General features: G+C 39.7%; 1 protein-coding gene across 1 annotated transcript in view; it reads right to left on the bottom strand.

The window, feature by feature from the left end:
* Positions 1-11,432: 11,432 nt before the first annotated feature.
* Positions 11,433-18,659, bottom strand: part of GPR63 (G protein-coupled receptor 63) — a 55,402-nt gene continuing 48,175 nt past the window's right edge. Inside the window, exon 2 of the mRNA XM_036872255.1 lies at positions 11,433-17,023. Coding sequence (XP_036728150.1) covers positions 15,614-16,873 — 1,260 coding nt within the window. The 5' untranslated portion in view covers positions 16,874-17,023 and the 3' untranslated portion in view covers positions 11,433-15,613. The remainder of the gene's footprint in view (positions 17,024-18,659) is intronic.

The following is an 18,659-nucleotide window of genomic DNA, read 5'->3' as shown; positions in this document are numbered from 1 at the left end:
AACTGGAGGTTTCCTTTATAGGAGAGAAGGCTGAAGTAGAGGACACAGGAGCAGGAAAGGAGGTAAAAGTGGTCTCAATATAGACAAATTTGTATATGTAGAAACAGGAAGTTGAGAGAGGTCTCAGCTTTTATCCTACAATTTCCTGTAGGAAGTAAAAGACAAGGCAATCTGCTGAATGGGGAGCTGGGCCTCAGGAAGAATGGTGAGGTTAGGAATAATTATTTCTGGAACCTGTAAAAGACATGACCAGAGCAATGTGAAAAGTTCACTGAGTAAGACTGAAGTCAAAATAAAGTTGAAGAACATGAACTTGAAATGTCACCGATCTTTAGGGTTGTGTAATAGTCTCCAGCAGCATTCAGCAGCTCAGCTGCGAAACCAAATGTAATGAAAATGTGTCCATTTTTAACCACTCAATATTGATAGACCATCCTTTTAATCATTGTACCCCAATTTCTCTCTTGGAGAACCACTCACTCCTTCCCTCACTTTTAGCCCATGCACTTCTCCAGAGTACAGCATGTTCCTTAGACCCAAACCAGACTGTGTGGCTTTCTGTCACTTACAAGTGAAAAGAGTCCTCATAGAATTTAGAAAAAAAAAAAAAAAAAGGAACTGGAAGTAGGATAGTGCAAGTAACGGGGAAAAAAATGGAATAGGCAAAGATAGGGTAGAAAGTAGACTTTCCATCTTGGGCAGGAAAGTTGATAATCCCTGATGAGGAGTAGAAAAATATTTACTCTTGTATCTTGGGACTGAGACCATGTGCCTCTTGAAGTTTCCCAATAAAAGATAAGAAAAGAGATAAGAGTGTTATTTATTGTGCCCTTCTGTAAGGTCCTACAATGAAAAGATTCACTTAGGCTCAGCTGAAATTGGCCCATCTCAAAGCAGAAAGGAATGAAAATTATGAATATGCTGATGGAAATGATTTCTGCCTGTGGCCTGCAATCTGAGTTGGCTAAACATCCAGTGAAATGAAACCAGGGGCTGGAAAAGATGAAATGCTTTGCTGTCAGTTAAGGTTCTTGCCAGAAAAGGCAGGGAAGAGTTATTCCAGGAGACAAAATTGGGACGTGTTCCCACTCAACTATCTGCTGTCATGCACTCTAGGAATGACTGACAATGGGAACAACTAACTTAATTGCAAAGAAGAAGCTGGGATGGAGCCTAGGATCAAGAGGCAAATTACTGGTGACTCATACCACAGCTATTGTTTAATGTTCTCCCTAGGCAGAGACCAAAATGAAAGCCATTTAGTGGAGAGTCAAGTGCATAAGCCAATGTCTGAGATTAACTCAACACCCGCTACTGAGAGACTGAAATTCCTATGCCCAGTTTCATATTTGAAAAGCTATGCCTTGATATGATGTCTGACTTTGGGTTGCTAGCCCATGAAATCCAGGGAATGAAAGGAAGTTGGTGGGGGGGAAGTCTCCTAAGTTGTTAAGGAAGTTGCTTTGCTTGAACTCTAAATCAACTTCTAGGACTCTGAAACTCTACTAGCTCAAAGTAGAATGTCCCATGATGATATTAATAGATAGCTCATTCTCCCCAGTACCCACCTAAGATGCAGCCATGGAAGGCAGTGGATGAGAGAGTATCTCCTGGAAAACAGAATAGGGACCAAACTGTTTACTAAACATTCTGACCCAGTAGGTCTTGGTTGGGGCTCTGTACTTTTAATAAGCTAAATGGGCTTATCCCACATACACACAAATATTTGGAATATAGTAATTCAGAGGCAAAAGAATCGAGATACAGGCAAGTTAGGGCACTGACCTTCATTGAGGATTTGTCCTATCTATTCAAATGGTCACATATGCCCATCTTTAGCTCCTGAGGCCCAGGAAGCCCCAGCAGGAGAGCTGCAGATTAAGGCTTAGGTGATCAACAGGAATCTTGGGGAAATCTTCGACCAGCCGAAATATTTTCCCAAGGAAGCTTGCAGCCACAATTCCAGGAGCATAATATGAATCATAATCAAGGAGTTACAACAGGAATTTATGGCCAAGCATCAGATCCTAAAAGTACAGTGAATTCATAAATGGAAGAATTAAGAAATATGGTCAGAAGGTAGGAGAATCTAATTCATCAGTTTGCACAAATGCTAGGGTCATAGATACATGAGGATGTTTAAGATCCACTTTTACATGTTATGCCTGTGTGGTCATATGGTGACCTCCAGCACCAGGGGTTCTATGTGATTTACCACCCAGACATTCATGGGTCATGCGCCCTCCCCCAGTGTCCATCCCCCAGTGGGAATCAGTGGTATATACTCAGACTTGCACAAATTTGGGGCAGCTCAGCAGCTGAGCCTAGGCACCAGGATCCAGAAAACAGGATTTTCTACAACTACCATTCTATGGGTTTGTGCCCAGTTCATCTCAGTCCCATGAGCACCCAGAATCCACTGGCTTATTAAAATAAATAGAACAGGGAGGAAGAGAGAAGAGGAGAACAAGCTAGAGGAAGAGAAGAGAAAAACCAGCAGTTGCACTTACTAGAGCAGGCTGCACATTTCCCATCACTGAGTAAAGGGCACCTTGAATAGAGGGAGGGGAATATTTACAGAAGTAGCTGGTTTCTCTAGGGTACAACTGTAGACATACCCATTGACTGCACTTTCACATGGCAACAACATGCTTCCTCCACTCACGTGGGTTATCTCCAGTCCTCAGCCAATGAGACTGTATGGCTGGCTTACCAGCTGACTTTCTATGCATAGACAACTGACTTTATGGCCTAGACTAATAAATCACGTAAGTATCATGTAGGTGTCCAGAAAGTATTCCTGAGACATTTAGGTTCTCCTCGTTGTTAAATAAAATGTGTACCAACAACCAGAACTCCTGCCTATACACAGCAACACATTGTCTGATGTCCCCGTACAGATGGCAGATGATGGAGACACTTGCTGTCAGGTTGGATGACCTGACGTGGCCTGAAACACTTCCAGAAATCCGGCATGGTGCTTCAGGAGGAGTCTGGCTGGTCATGAGTGTGGGATTGTTCGTCTATTTGTCTCTCTTCTCAGCCAGGATATCAAGATTTTTACTCACTCTGGCTCACCCATAAATTTCACAGCCTCAGATACAGAGTTCATCAATAGCATAAGGAAATCTAGGAGCTACACTGTATCAGGGGAAGTCTTTCTGCTGAGAGTATCAAAAGGAAGCTGGGCCTGCATATGGGGTAATTGTCCTGTGTCACTACCAAACAGTGAGGGAAGCCCATGGTCTCAGGTGGTTTCTTCTCTTTGGGATACTCTGGTCAGAAACAAAGAGGTCACTGCTGGCTCTACTGTGGCAGAAAACACTGTTTTCACCAAAACTCATTTCTTCTTCATCAGGGGTTGCACAACTAGACCACATTTCTCAGTCTCCATTGCAAGAAGGTGTATCCAATGTGACCAAATTTTATCCAATGAAATATGGGGGAGAAGTGATGAATGCCACCTCCAGGCTTGGCCCATAAAAATCTCCCAGATATCCAGGCATGGTACCTTTATCCAGTCTACTGACTGGATATTGGCACATTGGAATCCACATGCTGAAGATGTAGAGTTTCTATCATCCTGGATTCCTGAATGATTACTTGGAGCCAAACCAGGAACATGTAAATTGAATTGTTACATGAAAAAGAAATAAACTATTGTTGTAAAGATACTGATTTGAGGAGTTTGCTGTCAAAAAAGCTAGCACTACTTTAATGAATATACACATTGATGTTCATGTCACATTTGTCGGGCCAGGATAATAACACCCAGAGTTACGGTTGGACCACGGGAGACGACTGCCCAGGGTGGCCTGAGGAAGCATAGATAAGGAATTTCAACTGTAGTATAAGAAGGAAGCAAAACCAAATGCTAGGAAAGCTTTCCCAAAAGTCAGCGTCAAGGAAGGAAGCCAATCACAACACAGTAAGTAATGGGGATTGAGTCAGGAGGCCTGTGAGCCAGTTGGATTGCTGGGCATGAAGACAAATAGAGCACATGGTACAGGATTTGGGCAGAGATATGAGGGCAGCAAAGGTCCATTTTCTGTGCAAATCCAGACAACCTCAGCCCTCCTCTTTAATAGCCAGCTCTTTATCCATTAGCTTCCTGAAGCCTCTACTCACTGGCCTTATTCCTGCAAACCCCATTTCTCAAGGTTCAGTCATTTCCCAAATTCTTTTATTTAACTTTGGTCTGCACCTGCCACGCATTGACAGTGTTTTCATGTTCTACTTCCTCACCGTATCCATGCCTTAGATTGCAGTTTTCTCATAAGCTAGTAATTAATTGCCGAGTATATTACTGGGGGTAACTGACCCCTTTCTGGAAGAGAAAGGAACTGCTGTTTTCACTCTCATGTTATTCCTAACCCTTTAATGGCATAAATACTACTTTGTGTCAGCCTGGGATTAAGTTGAAAGCACCCAGACGAGCACCCAGGCTGCAGAAGAGGGTAAACATTCATGAAACCCTGCTTCTGAGACAATCAGGACCTCATGACAAGAGCCACATGCCTCTAGGCATTCCATGATCTCTTGGCCAACCTAACATTCCCGAGGAAGGAGGTATTCAGATCTGGGTTAAAAGTCTGAGTAGGAACTTCACCAAAGTTCCCTACTTTGGGAACTTTGCTACCAAAATCTTGCCTGCCTTTCTAGTGGTCACCATGTCTGAATCTCTTCCCAGGAAGAACCGCAAGACAAAGAATCGTTCTTTGTTTACTGTTTCGATTACTTAGATCTCAAAAGAGTTCTGCTGCTGCTGGCCTCCAGGAGCTGTGTGCCTGCCTGGCCTGACTGGATTTCTCCCCTATATTAGGAAGTTCTCTGAGGATATAAGGGCCAATAATGCTTCATAAGGATCTTTGGTTTTCTGTGCTTCTTGTCTGCAGATAAGAAGCACATGACTTCAGTCCATAATAAGGATATTCATCTTGTGGGGTGGCATCTATGCAAATTATCAGCACACAGGAGTTCTTAGCCTTAGCAATGCTGAACCTAGTATATACCAAAATGAGGATGTGAGGAATGTAGACAGATCACCAAAGCTTAGGGCTAGGAGATCGTAGAAGAGTTGAGGAAAAGCTGAGGGCAGGACCAGAGGCAACAGGATGAATCATGAAGTCCAAGTTAGGTTGAGTGGGACAATCAGGTTCTAAAGGAAAAGTCTTCATAAGTGAAGGAGAAATAAGGTGAAGGAAACAAGAATGCATAGGCAAAAGGTTGGACAGATAGTACTACAACATGAAAAAAACCCCTAAGTTTTGGTGTTCACACAGACGTGGGGTTGAATTCTTGTATCTCCACTTTGTAAGTCCTGTCGCCTCTTAAAGTTCATCTAACTACTTAAAAGCTTGAAGGATTTGTAAAACAGAATGATAATATCTACCTGCTAGAATTATTATAAGAATTAGAGATTATGTATTTATGTAGATATAGTACTTGCATCATTCAGCAGGCATCAAATAAACGATGGACGTCTCTAATATGATTACTTGGTTGTGGACTTTCTGTAGGCTTTAAACAGCCATCACAGTCTTAGCCAGGAGCCAATGACTGAAATCATTCTTTATAACGCTGACCTAGCTTCAGCCAACAATGAATCTTTATTTAGTACTTAAATCTTTTAGTATTTATTCATTGAACACAGTAAGTAAACTCCTTTTATATATAAAAGGCTGAGCTAGCTGCCCAAAACACAGTACTACCCATGCACATACCATAATGTTACCTGTTTTTATGTGGCTTTGCATCTTTGTTTTAAACTGCCAGTAATTTAAAGATATGTTACTAAATATAAGTTTTCTTCATTTCTACACAACACTGTACTGATCTGGCTGCCTTTTTTGTTTCCCAAATTTTCTTTTTTATTGAATCAACCCTTTGTTCTGGCACCGTGTTAATATACCTTTTGGTCTATTTATACATGTCACATCTTGGATTGACTTTTTATTCCAAGTTTCTTCCTGGCAAAGACAATGAGCACAGTGAGCATACTTAATAAATGTTACATAATAATCACTATTAAATGTTCCTTTAAAGTCTCAAGCAGCTTTTTATCTTTAGCTTCTACTTTGAGATAATTATATACTTCCCCAAGGCTATTTATAGCACCCATCAGGAAGAACAGCTGAAAAAAAAATGTGTTCCCAGTCCTGCCAAAACTATGGTGAAAGTGATTTAAACTCCGAATTTCTGTTGCAAGTGTTGAAATGGCATTCAACACATGGATGTCTAATTCTAGCAATTGAAAACTTTTCCCGACCAAAATTTCCCTGATGGAGGTGGTTACTGAATACATCTTGTCCGTATCACCATCACCAGTCGTTTACCAACAAACTGAGATTACACAAAACAGTTACAAAACACACCTTTTACTTCTGTTATCCGTCCATCTGTATCTGCTCCTCAGCTGCACCAGGAGTCACGTCCTCCTCTACCCCCAGCATATTTATTCATGACCACAAGATGTAGTCACAGACCAGCCTCATAAACAAGAGGAACAGAGGACCTCCTCCATGCCATGACTTGCACATTATAGGGTCAGAAAACTATATACATATGTGCACTACTCTTAGGGTTGCCAGGTTTAACAAATACAAATTTAGCAGCTCATCCCACTACTGGGCATATATCCTGAGAAAAACACAATTCAAAAAGAGACATGCACCCCAGTGTTCACTGCAGCACTATTTACAATAGCCAGGACATGGAAGCAACCTAAGTGTCCATCGACAGATGAATGGATAAAGAAGATGTGGCACGTATATACAATGGAATATTACTCAGCCAAAAAAGAAACGAAACTGAGTTATTTGTAGTGAGGTGGATGGACCTAGAGTCTGTCATACAGAGTGAAGTAAGTCAAAAAGAGAAAAACATATACCGTATGCTAACACATATATACGGCATCTAAAAAAAAATGGTTCTGATGAACCTAGGGGCAGGACAGGAATAAAGATGCAGACGTAGAGAATAGACTTGAGGACATGGGGAGGGGGAAGGGTAAGCTGGGATGAAGTGAGAGAGTGGCATGGACATATATACACTACCAAATGTAAAATAGATTGCTAGTGGGAAGCAGCTGCATAGCACAGGGAGATCAGCTCGGTGCTTTGTGACCACCTAGAGGGCTGGGATAGGGAGGGTGGGAGGGAGATGCAAGAGGCGGGGGTAAGGGCATATATGTGTACATATAGCTGACTCACTTTGTTATACAGTAGAAACTAACACAACATTGTAAAGCAATTATACTCCAATAAAGATGTTGAAAAAAAAAATTTAGCAGCTCTGTCCACTCCACACACTTGTCTCCTAAACTGGCCTAAACTCAGTGTCAGAAAACCTTCTGATTACTTTCTCCTCTAAGTCAAGGAAGCAGGTTTATATAGTGGGCAGGTTACTGGACTTGGAGACTGAAGCCCTGTGTGCTGATCTTAGCACTTGCTACTTGGTTTGGGTAAGTCCATTATGATTTTAACCATCAAGATTCTATTATCAAAAGGTCCATTTCCAGACTTTTGAGAATCGCCCTTCTCTGTGAGCCACCATGCTAGGTGCTGGAGAAATAATAAACAAGCACAGTGCCCTGCCCTCAGGGAGTTTAGTGCCTAGTGGGAAAGAAAGGTGAGAACTCCAGGGGGAAAGGTAGGGCTAGAAATCAAGACTGAGCTGATTTTTCTTTTTTTTTTTTTTTGGTTGTCATCGCATCTCTGTCAGCTTACATTTCTCTACCTCTCTATTTTTCCTTCAATGTGCATCTTGTTTTACTGTACATGTTTTCATGAGAAGCCTTTTGCCCTGGAGAGAGATCTAACAGAACCTGTTACTTGGCAATAGTAGCCTTCACACAGATGAACGTAAAATACTGTGATATCTTGCAATCCAAGTTAATCACGGCATTTGAGACTACAAATACCTTTGGGGAAGTCATACAAGAAGACTCCATCTTTCTTCCTGTCAGAGGGAAATGTCTTCCGTGCCATTTGCAGTTACTTTGCTCATTAGATAAATCCTGGAAGAGGGAGTGAGAGCACAGTCAAATTCCCTAGGTACTAACAGTTTCCCAAGGAGTCCCCAGCACCCCTGAAGAAAAAGTTCTTCCAGTGTTAAATCCAGAAAAGCAAAAGTGATAGCGATAGCAATAGTTACCAGGGAAGTTTGGGGTGTGTAGACCCAGCTTAGGACCCCTCAGAGTATTATGTCCGAAGTGAGAATAAACTGCTTGCCCGTGCGCTGGGAAGCAGTTGCGCCTGGCCTCCTCACATTGACCTGCCTGTGTGCCTTTGTCCACAAGCTCAGCTGTTTTCAGTGGTAAATCTTGGGTGATGAACTAAAAAAAACTGTTTTCTTAAAAATGTAAACATTCTATTTTTCTTCTTTCTGCTAATAAAAATGTATCTATTTGATTAAGAGACTTTCCAGGATCATTTATCTGACCTTTGTTTACTGGGTTACTTACCGGTTTTTTCCAAAGCTCGCAAGCTCACTTTCCAGCCCTTCTCTCTCTGACAGTAAAATCCCACTGACTCGAAGTGAAGTGGTTAAGAGCTCTAAAGCTGGGAGATGTCCAGCTGGGTTTGCATCCTGGTTCTGCCTCCTAACTGCTGCAAGAATTTGGGAAAGTCATTTAATTATTTAAACCTGTTTCTTCATCTGCTTATTAGGGAATACAGCTGACCCTTGAACGAGGGGTTAGGGATCTCCACCCTCCAGCAGGTGGGAAATCCATGTAGAACTTATCGTCGGCCCTCCGGCTCCACGGCTCTTCTGGCAGGAATCCAACCAACCACGGATCCTGTAGTTTCACAGTATTTACTATTACAAAATTTCACATGTAAGTGTACCTGAACAGATGGTCAATAAGATAAATTACACAATTAAATTTTTTTCATCATTTGCAAAAATATATGACAAACTACGGTGACAAAGTTTTTTGGGTTTTTTTTTTTGTACAAATGATGCAATCAACTAAGGAATTCTAATTACTATACCAATCATGAGTTAATAGGCATGTTAAAACCCTGCCATTTTATGTCAGGCTGAAGGAGTCCTGGTTGTCAGCACAGCAGGAGTGTCAAAGTTGGCAGGAGGACCCCAGGGCTCCTGACTTCATCACCTCCACCTTCTCTTCCAAAGTCTTGGCTACTATAGATAAAACCCGTAGTACTTCAGACAAATCGGTACATAATCGAACCCCAAATGTGCATCAGGGTGAAACTTTCCAAAAGGGGTTGTGAGATCTACGCAATCTAGGAAACTGTCTGGGTATCTAAGCATTCCCAAAATTTCTGCCACAGTCAGCAAGTTCTTGAAGGTTCTGTGACATTAGAACCCAACTGGGCTTTGGTATACCCAAGGCTCCCTGGGGCCCAGACAGCTTGACAGTCTCAATTCTGATTTAGCCAAATCTAGTTAATGACTTAAAATCAAGAACAAACTAACCTAGGTTTTGTGTTAATATCCACAACTTTACGTATAGGTTTTTCTGTTATGATTATTTACCTAATGCATGGAGAGGAATCATCATCTAGTATGATGCTTAGTAAGTTGGTCTCACTAGAGACTCAGTTCTGTTATCGGGGAATAACAGGGGAAGGTGGTCTAGAAAACTATGAACTATGGCATTAGGCCTAGATTTGAATCTAAGCTATTACCTGAAAAAGTTTCTTAATCTCTTGGGAACATAGTTTCCTCAGCTGGAAAAAGGAGAAAATACTGGGGATTAAAATAGATTTGTCCACTACAATAAGTGGACAAAAAATGGCACCCGTCATCATTATTATTATTATTACTAGTAGCATATTTTTATGCTGAGAGTTAATACTGTTTTAATTTGCTTTCAAATTTCTTAGAAGAAAGGCATCATCCTTGGCAAGTATCACAAATAAAATGTACGTAGGAAGAAAGTTGATTTACATAATCATCTACTCAATTGATTATTACTCCCTTTTGAGAACTTTCACAATAGCTGCAGTGAAATCCAGAGATAAATATTGTGCCCTGTGATTATGTGAATTTGAATATAATGCAGTCAGAATATGTTTCCCATCCTCTTCAACAAACTTATCTTGGTCATTATATTAATCTCAACACTGAGATTTATGCGACTTAGTTTTTTATACTACTACTACAGCATCATAGAAGGATTTTATTATATTTTTTTAAATTTATATTTTATTTATTATCACTTTTTAAAACTTTTTTGCCACATCATGCAACATGTAGGATCTTAGTTCCCCAACCAGGGATCGAACGCGCGCCCCCCAGCAGTGGAAGCTCAGAGTCTTAACTACTGGACTGCCAGGGAAGTCCCGATTTTATATATTTTACATTTGGATGTCATCACTGTGACGGTCTTTTGATGTGTCCCTTTGGCCAGGCTACAGTCCCTAGCTATTCCATCAAACACTAATCTAGGTGTTGCTGTGAAGGTATTTCATAGATGTGATTAAAGTCTACAATCAGTCCACATCAACTAAGAGATTATCCTAGATAATCTGAGTGGGTCTGATTCAACCAGTTGAAAGGTCAAAAGCAGAACTGAGGCTTTTCTGAGGAAAAAGAAATTCCACCTGTGGACAGCAAGCTTCAGTTTGTGCCTGTGATTCCCAGCCTGTCCTACATGACAGCCTGCCCTCTGGCTTTCAGATCTGCCCAGCCAGCCCCACAATCATGTAAGCCAATTCTTGCAATAAATCTCTTAATAAATATCTTCTACTAGTTCTGCTTCCCTGGGTTAAATGCTGAGATAGCCATGAAATTTTTGTTTCTTTTTGCATTAAATCTAATTGACTGCACCTTGACATAGAAGGCAGAAACTTCTCCTAAAGGTTCTCTTTATTATGAATGAGTTGAGTGGGGCTAATTATTTTCATGATAGATGTGCAAATGCTTTTAATTCAACAGGTTCCTCTATTTTGCTATATCTTTCTTACCTTTCCATTTCAGAAAGAACTATCAGATGTATAATAGATTCAATAACAACCTTCCTTTGTAAATCAACCTTTTATAATTTAAAAATAAATATATTTAGCTATCGCATATAAGTGAAAAAGAAAATAAAACCCTCATGTCTAATTGGCAAAAAAGTTGAAACTCATATAAAAATAAATGATATTTCCTAAAGATTTAAAAGTAGGTTTTAGAAAGGCCTTAGATTTTAGAAAAGGAAGTGCAATAAGAAATCATTTCATCAAAATAGAAGCAAACATTGTCACTGCTTTGCCAGTGACAATCCAATTTCAAATGACTTAGCAGGAAAATTTTTATAACTCTCCTAGACAGAATGTCTTAAAACTGTCTCTTAATACTGATAGTCTTTTGCCAAGTTTCATTTCATCCTTAATTACTCTGAGAATTTCTAAAACTAGAATACACATACAGGCTTTAAGAGCTAATTTGAAAATAAAAACCCAAAGGAAGCAGGATTTGAAACTAAACTCAGATTTTAATTTAACAGAAAGTATTATTCATGACAATATTTTCTAAGATAAATGAAGTAGTCCTTTTAAAAAAACTTCACTTTTAGAAATGTTAAACATTTATTCATTTTCTTATTGGGAGCTCTTTTCCTGGTTGTAATAAGAATATGCACAAATAATCATACATTTTGATTTTGAATATTGCAACCCAAAATTCAAAGTGGTTTTTTCATATAGGTTAGGTACTATTGTAAAATAAATTAATTTTAATTACAAAGGACTAGTACCAATATATATCGAAGAACTGTATTACCATTTACTTGTAATAACAAACATGTGCTTTGACGTTTTCATTTATTATTATAAAAATCGAGTTTTCAATTAAGACTATGGTCGTAAAAATAAATTTGAATTAAACAGTCCTTTAAACATAAACTAAAAATCATGGAAGAATAAAATGTCAAGCAAGTGGACATTTTTCCTGTGATATATACATAAATATTGTCATGTAAACAAAAGCAAAGATCAAGATTAAGTTAAATATCCTTGTCAGCAACTGAAATACAGAGATTAAAATGGTTATTTTATTTTCTTCATGCTTCCACTGAACACAGCTGGCTTAAGCACAGCAATAGGAATTGGATGAATCTTTGCATTCCCCTCATACGCTTTAGGAGGATACATACAATAAAGACACCTCTCTATGAGAAAAGAAAATATTAGAGGAATCAGACTCCTGAAAATCATGACTTTCAAATATTAAGTCACCTTTTTTGCTCTTCTGTGAAACTACATCGTTTATCAGAATTTTGCCACTTGAAAGACAGTAAAGCTGACACTGGCGTGATCCAGCACTAACACGAGTGGCAGCAAATTAGGCACAATGATACACAGATTTTCCTCTCAATGCGGATTATCCATGCACTAGGAGATAATGGCTTCCAACACAAAACAAACATTTTTTGGATAAAACAGACAATATTTAAGTGGATATATTTTCCACAGGAGTGTTTCTTTGAAGTATGCCCCAGAGACCACTTGAATCAGCATCAGGCCAAATACTCAACAAAATAAAAGTGTGCATTTGTGGGCCCAATCTCAGACCCTCTGGGGGCCCTGGGGATCTGTACTGTTAACAAGCCCCCCGGGAATACTTAGACACAAATTCATATGAAAGTTTGAATATCACTCTTGCAGACCATTGGGGATTTCTTTTGACTCTTTCTTTGACCACAAATATTTCATTATCTCTTTCCTGCTTCTTATTTATTCGCCAGAAGGAAAAACAAAACCAAAAACATTTCTGATTTTGTCAGCAAGTGGTGATAACTAGTAGTGGTATTTTTTTTTCCCCTCAAACAAATATAGAAGAATAGGCAACATATGATACTGCACCTAAATTTTTCAAAGGTACACCACAGTACTTTTTTTTTAAAGCTTTCAAAATGTATACATAATAAAAACGTTCAAAATGGTTTGTAAACTGTCACCTGATCAAGACGATCCAGTGTAAAGAGAACTGCTATTCAGTGTGGTTGCTGAATTCTCACAAAGGCCCCTCATGGTTGTCTTTCACAAACACTGAGCCTCTTAGCAGGCACCCCAGAGCTCTCACCAAACGATGCACTTGCCTACCAGGCGGCACTAAAGTACCTAAGGATTGCTCATAAAAATAGGACAAAGAAAACAAAAGCTCAGTTTCAACTCCAACCACAAAAGGAGTCTCAAGACCTACTGCCGATATGTAAGATGAATACAGATCATGCTGACTTTCCTCAGAGAAAGTCTAATTTCAAATATACTTACTAATATCTGCCTGAAATCTAGTTTATATTGAAAGTGGAAAGCATGATACGCTTCAATGTGCTACTAATATCTACTACAGTGTTTATGTTCTATAAGATCCCTATGGATAAAAGCAATTTTACCTGTGAATAATATAAACTAGAAACCAAAGAGGTAGGCGAGTATCATCAGAAGATGATCTCAAAATAACATGTTGAATAACATGCTTGAATCCCAAAAGAGAGGTTAACTGGAAAATGAGTTCCAATACCATGACAACTGCCTCAAGAGCAGGGTTTCCCAGGTCTTTCATGATGACATCCACTTTCCAAAGTCCTGACTCCTGATATGGTGCCATATGCTCTTCAGATATTCAATTTTAAGAAACATCTAATGAAGTAAAATGTAAAAAAATAACACTGGAGACCAAAGAGTGAAGTTGACATCAGCTGGGCTCTTTAAAAATCTCTACTCTCACATTAGAGTTGGACGAGACCTTGAAGATTCATCTAGTCCAACTCTCTGGTTGTACAACTGAAGAAAAGAGGCTCATTCCCCACTGGTCACAAAGCACTATAATTCTGAAAACATGCTATAAATCCAAAAAGTGTTCAAGGTTAACTTGCCTATTTATAAAACCCACGATGTAGCCAAGAGGCTACACTTTCAGCAATTACGGCCATAGTCTGAAGCCCCATCCCTGGGGGATGTTTTATAATGTGTTCCCATGATTAGAGAGAGAAGGGCACCAAAGGCCCTGGTTGCACCTGGGGTAGGGGAGAGGCAGAACATCATCAAGAGAAAAATAATTTGAAACCCCAGACCTGCCTTAATGAAAACTTGCTCTAGGCTCAGACCAGGGCTTATCTTCACCTCTTTACAGGAGACACACCTGTGAGCACATTCACATTCTTCAATAGCCAGCTCTGCTCTGGGCAAGCACTGGGGCAACAATGCTGTTCTGCCCAGAACATTGAGAAATACAGCTGGACAACTGGAAACATCTAAACCCACAGGGCAAAGACCTATATACAGCTGTATTTAACTTCTCAGTAACTGTCACTTGTTTTTTTGCAAACCAAAAAATTGCCTTATTTCCTTATACCCTTACTTACCTAAGATTTTTAGTTCCGCTCTAGAAAGGTAGTTATAAATGATTTTATTTTTTCTTTTCTATTTTCCAGACTTTCTGTAATGGTTTCACATTTCTTTTGGCAATACAAAAAATGAAGCTATTTTTAAAAAGAAGGTTTTAGTCTAAAAGAAAATGAAAGGATACACATAGTTCCCTCTTGACTATGAAATGTCCAAACCTGAACTTGAAAGAGGTGTCCGTGTGGTACAGTAGAAATGCTGTCTCAGGACTCGGACAGATTTTTGGATCCCAGCTCTACCGCTAACCTTGGGCAGGGTTTTAGTCTCTCTGAGACTTGCCTTCTTCATCTGCAAAAAGGAAGAAATAATACTTCCCTCACGGGGTGCTGTGAGGATAAAATGATGCACAGGGCCTGGCACATGGCAGACATCTAGTAAATGGTGCCCCTTCTCCCCACTGGACTCAGAGAATCCTTGGGTAAAAGGAATCACCACAGCTCACACCAGCCACAGCCTCACTGCATCCCATTTAAATTTGCAAGGGTGCTCCATCTCCTCAACTCTGCCCTGCTGCTCTAAAGAATCACTATTGTGCTTAGAAAAAGTTCTTCATTTTTATGTTCCCTCCTTTAAAACTGTACATACAGACAAAACATTTTTAAAAAACTATCTTCCTAGAAATAATGCAATGTTTCCTAAAGCACAACATGTCATGCATAAAAACAATTCTGAAAAACATGACTGAATTAGTTTGTACATTGTTTCTTAAAGTGCACCAAAGTAAATATTCATGACCTTTAAAATGTCACTAACCCCCTTGGGTTATTTTTTTAAATAAAACTAAATATTTATCTACGGAGATGTATGTAGTTTTTGGCTCCAATGTGATGGCAAAAAGCAGCAGTGTCTTCCAGAAAAAAATAATTGATAAACTCGACAAAGCATATCTTAGCAGCATACAGAATACCTACAATGCACTGTAACTGCAGGCTCAATAAAGCACAATCCTGATTCCTACTAGAAAAACAAAATCAATCAAAGGAACAGAAAACCATCTCCCCACCCTAAATCAGGGATTTCTCTTGAACCCTGGAGGTAACACGTGTGATCACTTCCCTATTGTGTATCCTTAGTAACAGACTTATATAACTAATCACCATTCTTTCTTTACACTGCACACACACACACACACACACACACACACACCCTATGAAAAACAGTATAGTTTAAGTGGAGAAGCCACGAGAAAAAAATTCAAAGTCAGATAAAGAACAACCATCACCCAAAACGTCAGGCAGTTCCAATATTCACACCACAGTCCGATGTTCCCCACACACGTAGACAGCACTGGGGCGTATCCGTCGCCTTGTGTGGCCAGGGAGCCGTGGCAAAAACTTGAGGGACTTTGGCATCATGTCCAGGCAGGCGTCATGGAATTTCTTAATCCTCCAGTAGTAAATCAGTGGGTTCAATGCAGACTTGAGGTAGCAGAGCCAGAGTAGCCAGGTGCTAATCTCAAAAAAGTTGTGTTGATAGTAAAAGTGCTTGCTGAATGTTGCCACAAGGCTGTAAGTGGTGAATGGGGCCCAGCAGCAAATGAAGACAGCAAAGAGAATCAAAATGGTTGTGAAGGCACGTGTTTTAAAGCCCATGTCAATGCTCATCTGGAAGGGTCTCTGTAGACTCATGAGACCCAGTTTGCTGGCCTGGCTGAGGCATATACCTTCAGGGTAGCTGTGGATCCTCAAGGCGTTGTGCCGAAGGGTACTGAGTATGCCCATAAACGAATACAGTATCACCAGGAAGGGTAGGAAGAAAGAAATGAGAGAAATCAAAATCACATAAGCCTGGTAACCCGGATTGGTTGTGTACCCAAACACACACTGCGGGGCTCGGGAAGGTATCTGCAGGTCAGGGTTTCCTACTGCCAAAGGAAAAGCTACACAAAAAGAAGTTGCCCAGGAAACTGCAATGAGAACCTTAGCCCTATATGGATTTAGCTTATCCTGCCTCTGGACTATAATAAGAAACCTATCGATGCTAATGATGAGCAAGATGGCTACTCCCTCTATCACAAACAACCAGAAAAACATAGCAGATACCCTGCAGAAGAATTTCCCAAAAATCCATCTGGTGGTAAGAATGGTGACCAAGGCAAAGGGCATGTTCAGAACTGCAAGCAACATGTCTGCAAAAGCCAGGCTGGCCAGGAGGATGTTAATGGCGGAGCGCATGGCAGCTTTTTGGTAAACCATGAGGCAAACAACCAAGTTCCCAAGAAAAGACACAAACAGAATAAATATCATTATAGCAGAAAGGATGATCTGGAGAGGCAAGTTTAGGCTCTTTAAAACTGCTGGTGTTGGGGGCACAGCTGTACTATTCAGTGTCAAGGAACTCATCCCGGTGGGAGCCATGGTTTCAGAACTGTATCTAAGCAGCGGACCAATGTCGGGATGCTGGAACGGTGGAGGGACCGTAATATTCATGTTGGCGTTTTCATAAACTACGAATGTTGTGTTGGATGCCCCAGTATGGGACGCAGTCAACACCGCAGAGAAGACCATGGTTTCAGCAGGATGGAAGGCGCTGGCAGAGATGTAGGTGTTCTTCAAGCATTTCAACACAGAGCAGCAGGATCATGTTTCACTGATGGGCTTGGAAACACACTCTGGAAAACGGACAAAGACTTCCATCTTCCATAGGAGTCCTTTTGCCTGAAAACAAGCCCAAAACACAAAAAATGAATGGGAATGAGTTTTGTAAATAACATTTGACTTCTTACTGTTCATCATGAAGGACCAGTTTTGCGCTTTTTTTAACCCTTTAAAAATATTTAAGTCTCTATCCTAGTCATCACTAAAGTACTGTTGTTCTGTTGTTTCATTTTTAGTCAACTACAATGGAAATTTCATGACATTCATGTATAAAGTGAAAGTGAAAAGAATGAAAATGTATTACTGCCTTAAAGGCAAAAATTATAACTTTACAGTTAATTTTTCTTTTAAATTTCCAGGAGCAGCATAGCCTCTCCACAGTCACTATTAATACAGATTTTATTAATAATGGTTCTCCTGAGAGTATTCTTGATAGCTCTTTGGTACAGGTTCATATTCCATTTTTACATTAGCACAAAACTAGTTGGCAAAGAACCTTGAAATCAGTATCCTATTTAACACATGATAATCAGACACTTTTGTTTTAACACTTTCACAAGTAGGAACTAGGTTATTTCTAATGAAGGGTCTGAAACAGTTTCCTGGCTTTCTATTTTATTTGTAAGTGTTTCTTCCCAGAAATCCCACCACATAACTACTGGAGAAGTTATTCAAGAAGAGAAGAAAAATTATCTGTAAAACGTCTTGGTCATATTTTTAAGACTTCCTTTCTTTTCTAAAGCTCTCTTTGCTTCTCCTATTCTCTCTTCTTTCCCATGCACCCATTTCCACCCTTTATTTTCTGATACAAATACTTCTATCTTCTCAATTTCTTCTCCCTAAGACTTGTATGTCAGCAACTTGATAGATGTCAACCAAGAAATAAAGATGGGGATTCTAAAGAAGATGACTAGGAAAATATTCAGGCGTGAAGAATGCATTCTAGAAAACATTTCGCTTTCTCGCTCCAAAAAGTTTATCACCTTTCTCTTATCCTAACCCCCAACTTCTTAATTTCTGTGACCCTGGAGTTTTCTGTAAAGGACTTCCCTAATCTACTATCTTCCTAACCCACTTTTGTTATGCAGGTTCTTATTCTTTACTGGAGAGCTAACTTTAATCTCTTTAATTAGAAAGAACTCTCTTTGGATTTCTGGGTAGATTCCTTTAATAAATCCCTAAGATTGAGGCGGGTGGTGCATAGTAGTTTAAGACAATGCTGTAATTTTCTCATTATATGAATTTACAATTACTCATTGATCTTAGGGGTAAATGCTAAAAGTTCATTTATTCATTTCCTATAGTATTGAGGGTAGAAGCATCCCATTTACGAGACCCAAGATCCAGCACTGTAGCCAAATCGTGGGCTCTCTACCATACTCGTATCTCTCTACAATCCCCAATTTGTGGTCCAGGGCTAACCTTATGAAGAAGGAGAATATTCATCTGTTTGTTCAAAATATTAACTGTACTATACACTTTCACTGTTATAGCTTAATTTCTTTGTCTCTACTAGATGTTATCCATCCTCACATGTTCACTTTGAAATGCAAAACATACCTGGATAAGATGCTCCACTAATCCAGTGACTCCCAAACTTTATTAACCAAAAAGGGCCAATGGGAAAAGGGGCAGTGGTAGCTTTACACCATAATCACCACAAGTCTCTTTATAACTACCTAAATATACATACAAA

Source organism: Balaenoptera musculus, chromosome 12 (assembly GCF_009873245.2).
Source record: "Balaenoptera musculus isolate JJ_BM4_2016_0621 chromosome 12, mBalMus1.pri.v3, whole genome shotgun sequence".
Classification (NCBI taxonomy): domain Eukaryota; kingdom Metazoa; phylum Chordata; class Mammalia; order Artiodactyla; family Balaenopteridae; genus Balaenoptera; species Balaenoptera musculus.
This window is presented reverse-complemented; position numbering and strand designations above follow the sequence as displayed.